Here is a 12,403-nt window from a genome sequence, read left to right as displayed (position 1 = left end):
ATTTACCCAATCATGTTGATGACTTTCGCTCAGGCATTTCAGAATGACCAAACTAACATCTGAGATGCGATTGGTCCGCTGGTTAGTCCAGTTATCCAATCAGATCCTCTGTTGAGGCAAAGTCACATACGTTTTTTTTTGTTGCTTATCGACGGATTTATTATGTAAATGTGTTTCCATTGGACTTTTTATCGGATAAAAAATATATTCCTCAATTTATCGCATACATTTTTAATGCATTTATGTACGTCTTGGCATTTACGACCCAGCATTTTTAGGCGATATCCAAAAATCCTCATAAAAATAGGTCGATGGAAACATAGCTAATGACATGTGGGTGAATAAATGATGATAGAATATTTGGGTCAACTTTCCTTTCAGAAAGAAACATGGTAATATAAAGTGTTGTGCTGTAGTATGGGTTGCGACCACAACCGTTTTTCTCAGCTAAACTACGTTGTGTGTTTTGCTGCAATGTAGTTCTGGTTTTCTATATGAACCCACTGCAGTGTCGCTGCTGCAAACGAATACTTCCCTCCTCCTCGACCGGCGCTCGGTTCAGTCTTTTGCTCTGCATAATGTAAACGAGTGAGAGATTGGATTGAGAGGTTTGGAGATTGAAGCATTCAGAAGGTCATTGCATACTCAAGCGGTTCCTGCTCTTTCAGGCCCGATCAACACATCACCCCACTCATACACACTCATAAACAATTCCTCTCCCTCCCTCACGGATGCCTTCCTCCAACACAGATGCACTTACATTGAACATATAAAACTGTTTTCAGTCTGCCAAGTGGAATATTTAGGCTAAATGTGCCTCTGCAATAACAGGATTACTGAAAAGACTATATATGATCCTTGCAGCCGTGGCTATAAAAAGCACATTTTTCCAGTCTTGTTACATAATCTGTATTGGTTCAGTTTCCTAACGTCACATCCTCTCTGGCTGTAATATAAACACGGTCAGTATGTAATGTATTGCATATTTCCGATAAAGATCTGCTGAGCTAGAATCAGTATTGCCATTCATAAAATACTTAGAAATACTGTGATAGGAAAACATACTTTTATGAGCCAACAGCTTCATTATGGATTAATTTTATGGTAATCATAGACAAAAAAAAACAGTCAAACTATGGTAACTTTATCATAATATGGTTATGTTTGATAAAACATTTTTAAATATTAAATATCAAAGTAGTATGACTGTTTTTTGTATAATACAGTGAATTAAATATTTTAAAATGAAGGTTATTTATTACATACCTTTGCAAGTGTGAACATAATAATTTAAAATTTGGAACATTATAGTCACAAACTAAAAGCTAATATTTGCAAATGAAAGATTAAATGTATCTATAATGGTATAATAAACAGTATTTTAAAAACATTACCTAAATATATATATATTTACAATTAGTTACATTTCCAAACATTTAATAACACTCTAAAAAATGCTGGGTTGTTTCAACCCAATTTTGGGTCAAATATGGACAAACCCCAAACGTTGGGTTAAAAATGTAATTTAAAAATGTAACCCAATGGCTGGGTTTGTCCATATTTGACCCAAAATATTTACAATTTAACAGTAGTATCACCTTTCTGTCAAATACTAAACTGAAGGATTGTAAATAGTTATTGTCATTTTAAGAATTTAACTGTATAATGAATAAGTTTTTACATTATTTTCTATGAATACAGCCTTTCATGCTATGAATTAGAAAGGTAAATAAACATTAGTGGTAAAGGTATGGTAAATTAATTATGTGTTTACAATACTTTTTAAGTAACTCTCTCTCTCTACTTCATACTTTAGCATTTAAGGTCTATATGTGCAGTTAAGTATTGGTGTTATGATCACTGGCGATAAATGAGAGGGCAGTTGATGCATTTATTGAAGATTTGAGTGTGACAGCAGATGTTGTTTGGGCTGCAGCTGGCGTTCATACTCCCAGAGCTTAGTTTGCCCTAACGCAGGTGGTTCCTGTTTCATTAGTGTCGTTAAGGCCAGAAACATATGCAAATGCAGACGTGAATGCTTGGCCAATGAATTGCAAGTGCGCTGTACCATTGTGCGTGTGTTTTTGCACTACTGTGGCGGTAGCAATCCTCAATACCCGAGGAAGTGATAAAGTTATCTTTGAATGTTTGTGCCATTAATCTGGATTTGTTCTTATTCAGACTGCTAGCTATTAACATGTGATTTAATTAAATTAACTAGCTAAGCAAGCTTCTGACTGTAGAATCTAGTCTAGTTAATCTAGAAGTTTACGTTAGTTTACTCTTATGCATGTTATAGCGCCGCTTGCGTCAATGCTAAAAATGCAGTGCAGTCTTTCCTATGAATTGCAGTCTGATAGATTTAAAGGGATAGTTCACTCAAAGATAATAATAGTATCATCATTTAGTCGCCCTCATGTCGTTCCAAACCCGTAAGACTTCCTTTCGTCTTCGGGACACAAATGAAGATATTTTTAATGAAATCTTAGAGCTTTCTGTCCCTCCATTGACAGCAACACAACTAGAGAACGTTGACGCTTCTTAAAGTTCATAAAGAGATCGTAAAAATAATCCATATGAATTGAGCGGTTTAGTCCTAATTTTCTGAAGAGGATAGATCACTTTATATGATGAACAGATTGAATTTAGTCTTTTATTCACATATGAACTTTCATCAACTCACACATCAGTTGTGATAAACGGAAGCGAAAGCATGTTCACTTAATGAACCAATGAGGTTCATTCTCGTGTTACGCAGCACGCTTGAGCTTCTGTAAGAACCAATGAGATTCATTCTCATGTTACGCATCATGTTTGAGCTTCAGCGAGAACCAATGAGATTTATTCTCATGTTACGTGGCACGTTTGAGCTTCCTCAAGAAGTTTGTTCTCAAGCGTCAAGCAGGTTCGGTTGAGCTTCCGTTTGTGTTCGCTGATCAATGTTTATATGTGAATTAAAGCCTAAATTAAATCTGTTCATCATATAAAGCGATGGATTAGTTTTACCATCACTTTATGAACTTTTTGAAGGTTTGGAACAAAACGAGGGTGAGTAAAAATGACCGACTTTTTCTGACCGAAAATGAAAACTTTACAATAAGGTTCCATTTTTTTAGCATTAATTAACTTCATTTCAGCATTTACTAATTTACTATTAAAATCAAAATTTGTATCTTCTACTCGAAGTAACTCCTGAGAGTTAATTTTTCAATAATTTAAAGACATATTCGCAAGTTTACAGTTCTCTGATGTCGGTTAATGGTCACATGACATGCAAGTCATTTTTTCTTTTTGGTGCATGTGTTTTATTTTGACTTTGTAGCCGGACTTTAAAGTAGACTCAAATCTCTTTGTAGTGTCTCAGTCCACATTCACGAACGCTTGTGAAACTCAGCATTAACTAATGTGAACTTATGGGACATTATTGTAAACGGTTACCAAAACTAAATAACATTTACAAGAAATGCTTCAATTGAATGACTTTAAAAGTTACATGTGGTGTAACCGTCAAGTAAAATGTAAAAACAAATTTTCTGCACATCATTATCAATCATTATTTTCTCAAATGTTTGCTCTTTGCTCTGACAGGTAATGTTTGCTCATATCTTGAAAAGAAGAACAAGCAGGAACAAACTTGTTTTTGTCCTGTGTAGTTTTACCTTACAAGAGACAATGATCCTAACTATGTGACTAAAAAACGAAACGAGATGCACCTTGCCCAGTAATGATTGTTTGCAGTGTACGGTCTGAAAAAAAAAAATGTAAACATTTTTTGCTTTTGTTTTTCCTCAGACACCATGCGCACCTTGATGTCTCTTTGTGACCCGTGTCAGTGATTTTATTATCACTGATCCAACGCCTCTGCCTTGGTCGTCGTGAGCAACCTTCATCCAGAGAGGGCTTCTGGGTACCTCCATGGCGGGGGAAAAGGGTCGTCGCAGCGTCATGGATATCAAGCGCCTGGCGGGGCTGCTCCAGCGCGGAGCCGGGCGATTGCTGGTCATCGACAGTCGGACTTTCTCGGAGTACAACGCCTCGCACGTGTACGGTGCCGTCAACGTCTGCTGTTCCAAACTGGTCAAGAGGAGGCTCCAGCAGGACAAGGTGTCAGTTACCGAGCTCCTCCAACCCAACGGAAAGGTCAAGGTATCAAGTGTGTGTTTGGGAGAATGTGTGGGTAGTTTACGTAATCAAGGAATTGGGGAACTATCGGTGGCATCCAAAGGCAGTTGATGTCTGTACGCAGACAGCTGCGAGCCTTTGAAGGGTTCAGTTTACAATGCTGTTCGTTTTATGTGGACTTCACAACCATGTCGCTTCACAATATTATAATGAACTAATGTTTACTTGTGAACACCCATTAAAGAGTCCCTGCTTTTCGGCGCCAACTTGCAACATCTGCAGGCAAATTCATATGCACATATAGTATTTGACACTTCCTTATGTAAAATGATTTTGTAATTAGGTGTAGTAGTCAACGGTCAGTATGAAGTCGAAGAAAATGTTTGAGAACACAAATCAGGGGTCTTGATGTTTTCTGGCGAGCAGCTACCCCTGATCTTCCCAGATTGCTCATTTCTAAATTTGGAGGACCACTGTAGGTTTATTGGTTATCAGAGGCTCTGAAATTGGAGACTTGAGTTTTCCATGACTTCTACATCGAATATGACATCATTTTTCCCGCCCGACAGGCATGCCAAGTCTTTATATTTTTAGGCACTCTGTGAAACTGACAGAACTCTTAGGGGGAAATCCAACCACCGACAGATGTCACGTAAAACTTCATGCCATTACTGATGAGGTCTGCAAAACTGATCCGCCTTTATTGCACACCTCGCTTTTCCGGAAAAATGATGCCGCATAGGGAATGCAGTGCAATGCATTTTTGATTGTTGGTTCATGAAATCAATTTTGTCGGTTCCTCATATTCAGGTTCACGAATGAGTGACCGACCTGTCATGCATGCAGTCCAACTCGTGCTTTTCCGGTTTGGCTTGCAATTAGAAGGTTTGCAAGCTCTTTGTAACCCATGTCAACGTTTTTTGTCGCATCTATTAATTTACACAATTCACACTTACAATGACTTAAATACACCTCTTCTATGATAAGCATCTATTTCATTTCGGAATTTAAAATCATTTTGATATTTTTTGGGTGGAATTGAAGACACTAAATTGTCTTTAGGTGTAAATGAGAGTGTGAATGTCTGTGTGTGAGCTCCTGTGATGGACTGGCCATCCGTCCAGTGTGTTCACTGCCTGTAGCTGAATATGATGGGATAGATGGATGGATGGATGGATGGATGGATGGATGGATGGATGGATGGATGGATGGATGGGTGGATGGATGGATGGATGGATGGATGGATGGATGGATGGATGGATGGATGGATGGATGGATGGATAGATTTATTTTTGGGTATCAAAAACTGAGAAATGTCAGGGCGATGCAACTGTACTGATATAATAATGAAGAAAAAAAGCCTCGTTAAAAAAATTAAATTATTGAAAAGAAAACAATATTAAGTAGCTTGGCATAATCCTCCATTATTATTTCTTTAAAAAGCAACAACAACAATATTTGAACAGAATAATACAGAAACCATAAAACTAGATGCCTTGAAAAATATTTTTTAAAACGTTTTTAAAAAAGAATGATTAAGATTTCACGGTGTGAGTAAATATTTTGTTATATATATAGATATATAGAGTCATGGTTTTTCATAACCATATGAATACAAAAGGTCTGTTTCTACAAATGTGGCAAATGCGTTTTAAAATACATTTAATTTATATAGATTATTTAGATTATGTCATGGTATGATTTAACTATTCGGCATCTCTTGATATTTTGGGTACTTCTTCAAAATATGTTTCATATGTTTTAGTATGGAGCTAGCACTGATGTCAGCTCCTGGGCCTTTGTGTGCCATTTGTTTCCTAAAAAAATAGGCACTTTGATTCAGATTTTCTGGCCAAAACCAGTTCCATCTGAACTTAACAGAGTGGCACTGTTTTCTTGGGTCACTCTTTCGCTGCATTGCCTATTTCTTTCCACTGCCGAGCCTAGAGGCTGTGTGGCTTTTATTATCTCCCTCAGTAAAGAGGATAACACTTGTGATTAATGCAAGTCCTGGATAAAGCTGGAGCTATCTGGGTGTAAGTGGGGGGAGGTGGGATGGGGGACGAATTCAGGAAACTCTTTGTTATTGGATGAGCATGACATCATAATCTTTAGTGTGGCCACTGACAGAGCGCTAGCTGAGCACGTGCAAATCGTCTACGCGACTAGCGCTGGATCCAGACAAAACCCTACCCCCTACATCCCCCCCACTGCTTTGGACAGCTGCCATTGCCAGAAGTTGTGGCATCAATGTGTGAGCTGAAAGTAACGACATCACCGCAACCAAAGGCCACCAGTGTGGTCCATTGTGAACGCGAATAAAGGAAGGAAGTGAAAGAGGGTATAAATGGATGGGTAGCACACATCCACACTGAGATAATGCCCGAGGTCCCCCATGGCTCTGTGTTCGGCCCATTTCAGATTACATCAGCGGAAGGCACCATATGCGCCAATTGCCTGGCCTGCATTGTAAATGGGTCAGTGTTAAGTGCAGAAGATAGAGTGCAATGGTACAGAAGCAGGTCTTCCTTTGCAGCCATGAACAGTCTTGGCTTATGGTAATCTGTGCTGCTGAATCCTCCATTGAGCTGGTACTGACAGATGGCTATGTAGTCGCCTAAAGCGAAGACAGCCGAATAGGCAGATCTGAAGGATGTACGGATTGAACAATGGTCTAAGAAAGGAAGGTTATTATCCAGGCTTTTATCTTGCACTCTTTGTAGAACATCACCTTTTCAAAATTTTACATATAGACACTAATACATTTTTCTATTTTCTAACGAACACATCAATGATGTTTTTCCATGCAAAACTCACCGCCACGTTAATGGCTAAAACAAATGTGCCCACTCCCAAGTCTCAATGAGATCCTGGCACCAAGGATGCATGGGTTCCTCCTTCAGTGTAATTGAGCTGGATAAAGACACTATAACTTTGCATCATCGACACATTGAACTGAATGGACTCGACATTGAACTGACCTGAGTGGAACGATTACACTAATGCCTTCTATAGAGCAGCTTATAGCTGAATTGAACTTGCTTCATAATTGATGAGCTGGTGCATTGACACAATTATTAAACTGATTTGAAACAACACAACACTGAATACACTCTAAAGAGTTGCTTTACTGCTAAATTGATACATTTTTACAACATTAACAATGTTTTTTTTTTCCTGAAGCTGCTTTGAATCATTCTATGTTGTATAAAATGCTAAATGCTTAAATTTGGCTTGACTTGAGTGAAATGTCTGCTAAAATATATGCAACATCTGAAATCACATCAACACACTAAAAAGCAGTAAGCAGCTTCCTATACTGTAGCTTCCTAAACATATATTTTCATGTGAAAATTGACTCCAACATTGTTGACTGTGTCCTGATCCACAGAGGACATACTTGTCAACAAGTTAAATGATAATAAATGAGCCAGAGCGCTGAATAGCACGGGTCAATGGTCTCAAGATATATGTATCCACACAGGCCCCCGACAGGTGATATAAATAGTAATTGAACGTGCCATTTTTTAAATTCTGCTGATGTCACAGCATGCAAACGATCTGAATATGTTACAGATCTCTGCAGTGACCTTGGGAACATCCTGTGGTTCTTGGAAAATGTAGCTATTTGACATGCTCGTCTTTGCGGCTGACACCTAACTATTACTGAACCTCTCTACTGCTTGGTTTAGTAATAAGTGGGTACCTAATTACACCCCACAGCACTGGCTGATGGGATTGTCCAGGTGTCTCCGGCTATTTTCGGAATAGCATATTACCATACTATTTTTTTATATTCCTTCAGTATGCAATATGTTCTGTATACTATTTGCATTGTGTCAATTTCTGTATGTGTGGAATACCTGAATAAACTATATTTTTGGTTGCACTTTATTTTATAGTACGTGTACTTAGTGTACTTAGCTAAGAAAGGACTGGCTAATATAAGGTAACTACATGGGTTAAAGTTAGGTTAGCATCATCAGGGTTAGTACCTAGTTATTGTTATTTCCCAGTTATTACTATAATAAGTACATAGTATGTACACAGGGAACAGGACTGTAAAATAAAGTGCTACCATATTTAAAAAAAATATTACAGTTCCACTTTCATCTTATTAATCTTATCTGAGTGAAATATCACATACAAATAATAAATGCATAAAACAATAAATGCTATACATTATACTGTATATCATAATAGATATTATACAGTACATTATATTTATTTTATTAAATCATTAATAAATAAAACAAAATATTATACAGTATACTCATTATAAATATATTTTCCAAAATAATTAATAATTAAAATAATAGATATTACACACAAGACAATATATTTTATGTATTGCCTAAAACAATATACATTATGCATGGCATTTCATATTTTAAATATTGAGCACACTGCAATAAATATCAGTGGTCACCTTACGTTTCCAGCGTGAAATATAAGCTGTAAAATATTTCTCTGTTTTTACCTAGAATTTGACACAAAAATTCGATTTTTAAAAATAAAAAAACCTTTTCATTTGAGAAAAAACTGGACATCACTTTGTACATTCATGATATGCCGGTCAGTTTGATGTTGAACAGAAGGACTTCACTAAGTAAAAAAGCAGTTGACAACAGAGTCGTATGTGTAAATGTGGCAGCATTGGTGTTTGCCCTATAGGTGACCCAGGCTTCAGCGGGCCTTCACGGGAGGCCATGCTTCTAAAAGACCATAATCCCCAGGTGATGATGTCATGTCTGGATTTAGCTTTCATCCAATTAAGGTGGAACACCTTGTCCCGAAGCGGGAGGGGCCTGTGGGAGACGGGCAGGACGGAGAGGACGGAGGCTTAGGCCTAGTTTCTCACTATCCCCTGTCAATCAACAGCCTCAGTTTAATACCTTATCTAACAGCTAAGCTTCACTTGCATAATCGCTCAAGGTAAATGAAGAACGATAGGTGTAAACATATTTTAAAAGCAGGACTGTGGTGCTATTATTAGTCAGCCGAGTTGGGCTGGCAGGGAACGCTCGGTACTCTTCCACCCGAGTCCGACCTTCGGCAGGTGACATCACCTTTTAGGCACGTTGCCAAGTTGACGGTGTTGTGGTGTACACACGCCGACTTTCGTTTTCTTTCACACACACCTTCTCACCTTCTCACTTACTTTTAGAGACACTTTGCATTTGCAAGGTTCACTAGTTGTGCTATGGATTTGAATTAAACGATCAATATATTGTGCTGTGAAGTCCAAAACTAATTTTCACTTGCACAAATGGAAACATGACAACTGACTGAAGTCACGTGGTAAACTTTTAATATCAGGTCAGTGCTGGTTATAATAAAGGCTGAGGTTAAGGATGATTTGACCTTTTATTTAAAGACAAAGTGTTTTCTTTTTATGAACTGGACAACTGATGTTTATTTAACTGATGGACGATCACTATGAAGTTTTAATAACTGTTCTAATTTGGTAAGAATATGGAAGTCTAGTCCACACCATAACTTTAACGATAACAACTATGTTAACGAAAAATGATGTCATTGGAATCACTATCACAAATGTTTGTTTTTTTCCAGCTAATTCATTATAAAAATCCAACAGACTTTAAAAAGCTTTTAAAGAGACATTTAAAGCAGAAGACGAAATGACTGCAGTGCGCACTTATAATAAACAGAACATTATCGTCCATTGGTGTGAATGCTAGTTATTGTTATAGTTATCTTTATAGTTTATCGTTCTTGGTGTGAAGACCCGACTCAAAAAATTATTAATTCACAAGTCAGAGAAGTGACTAGGGGTTAAACGACTTCAGGTTTTTTTCAATCGACATTTATGTGATGTATGTGACTAGTCGCTGATGCCGTCATTAATGAACAAATAAGCCAGAAGCTTGATCCGAGACTCAACCGCCTTGTGGGCAGCGCTGTGTCATTAGCCATAGCTGTGCACAAGACAACCCGCGTTCGAGTTCAGGCTTATTCGTTGAGCTATCTCTCCTACACAACAGCTTATGTTTATCATTTCTTTTGTCTTTGCGTTGTTATATTTCACAGATTTCTGCTCGTTCTAAATCAGATACAGATAAAGTAGCACAGTAAAGATATTCAGCACAGTAAAGCATTTATTTGAATGCATAATGATTTAACTATGCATTAGAGAGAGAGTGATTGTGTGTGTTACAATGCAGCCGCGCATTAGTTTAGAACGGCGATTAACTTGCGTGTACAATAAGCTGTTTAAAATATGCATTCACCCGATCAATTTTGAGCATCCAGATAGTATAATCAAACATATCTTGTGGAGCGCTCTCAGAGTATGCATTTATTTGTAATTTTAACGGTTTGGCAATGGAGCGTTAAAGTGTACTTTAAAGATTTCTTATCCTGTTGCGCCCTCTATAGGCCATGATTAGCGACTAGTCGATTTCAAGCTTAAAGGTGCTGTATGTAAGTTTTTGACTGTACTAAAGCATAAAAATACCATAATATGTTTGCAGATATTTAGGAAACGAGTTCACATAATCGTTTCTCTGAAAAACAATGATTCAGCCAGTTATTTTTCTTTGAAATGTGCGTTCCGTGTCAGAATATCTGTTATTGTTTTGGTCTGTGCGATATCGCACGCTGCCAGTTTACCCAATTTTTTTTTTTTGTGTGTCTAAAGTAATTGGAAATCACAATGGAGTGGTGACCAATATAACCAAAGCATTTTTTGCTACACACCCATCTATGCATTCCTATTAATCGTCTATATTGTTGGTGTTTTTCGCTTCCTGCGTGACTTTCCTCTTCTCATCCCCTCTTTTTTTGCTCCTCCATCTTTCCTCATCTTCTTCCTCTGTCACTGGCCTCGCTGCGTCTCCCCTCCTCTCGTTCTGCTTTCTCCAGTAGTGCTCCAGTACTGTAGTGAGTCATTCTGCAGCGGCTCTGGCTGATGGTCATGTGATCAAAAACTGCCTGACAACATTGAGACAGCCGGGCTCGCGTGCAGCCACACACAGCTTCACACTCCTGCTGCATCGCAAACACACACACACACACACACACACACACACACACACACACACACACACACACACACACACACACATAAGCGCATCACAAAGTGCATGCACTCTCATTCAGGTGTAATGCCCTAAAGCCTCGCGGCCGACACTTTTTGTGCGAAATGCGTGTGATTTGGAGCAGGAATAGATACCACAGCTTTGCTCTTGATTCTTGCATGTTTGTCTGTTCCACATTAATGCACATTAAAAAGCTGGGGCCTTTCATAAAAATGCACTTTAATAATCAGTCATAGTACAGTGATTGAGCGATTTATCGGATGGATTGATTAATTGGCCAATAAACATGCACATCTGGCCAAAATGCTGTCTCCCCCTTGTGTCAGTTTCACAATAAATTGTCTGATGTATTAATAGTATATTGTTTATAGTTATAGTATATCGCTCATACAAACAATCATATTAATATTAATTTTTAATAATTTATATATAATATATTGCACTATGGTATTGTCAGCTCCACAACACAACATCCTTATCAGCGTAATATATATGTAAATATGTATTATTAATAAATAGTTGTAAATAATTCATATTGTCTAATATATAGTGTGTGTGTGTGTGTGTGTGTGTGTCAACAGAACAAGGAAACAATATTTGTGTTTTATTTGTTTTTAATAATGCTATTTAGGTTTAATTTATTTTTATTTCAGTTTTAGTTTTTATTTATTTCCATTTCATAATTGTAGTGCTTCAATTTAAATTTATTTCAGTTTATTGCAAAGGCAACATTTTTAATTTTCGTTCAATTTTTTAAACTAATATTTATATTTTATGTTAGCTTTATAAACATAAATGTTAGTTATAGTTAACAATATAGTTATTAATAATGACCCTCATTTATAATATTGTTAACTAATATACAGTATGTATTTATGTATGTATGTGTGTGTGTTTGTATTAAATAATATATTGTGTTTTATAATATATATTCACAATTCTTAGATGCTTGTAAATATTATAAATAATGAATATCAAATATAGTAAATAGTTAATATTGTCTAATATATTATTAATTTTCTAATTACACATTTAATATATTATTCATCATTGTCTAATTGTATGTATATAATACAGTATTAATACATGTTTATGTGAACAACAATTTTCACAAAAATCACTTTATATATTATTGTTGTATCTGATTATATAAATTATACGTGTCATTGATATTATTTTTTGCTTTTTTATGTTACATTTGCTGTAATGTCATCATGGCA

The 12,403-nt window shown here is 36.8% G+C and overlaps 1 protein-coding gene across 2 annotated transcripts in view; it reads left to right on the top strand.

Annotated features, from left to right (window-relative positions):
- Positions 1 to 12,403, top strand: part of dusp8a (dual specificity phosphatase 8a) — a 47,172-nt gene that overhangs the window by 7,635 nt on the left and 27,134 nt on the right. For both annotated transcript variants that reach the window (XM_079603135.1, XM_079603136.1), the window contains exon 2: positions 3,793 to 4,146. In XM_079603135.1, the coding sequence (XP_079459261.1) occupies positions 3,916 to 4,146 (231 nt within the window). In that variant the 5' untranslated portion in view covers positions 3,793 to 3,915. The remainder of the gene's footprint in view (positions 1 to 3,792; positions 4,147 to 12,403) is intronic.

The sequence above is a fragment of the Phoxinus phoxinus genome (assembly GCF_949152265.1).
Source record: "Phoxinus phoxinus genome assembly, chromosome: 25".
NCBI lineage: Eukaryota > Metazoa > Chordata > Actinopteri > Cypriniformes > Leuciscidae > Phoxinus > Phoxinus phoxinus.
Note: the sequence above shows the minus strand (reverse complement) of the source record. Positions and strands in the feature narration are given on the sequence as shown.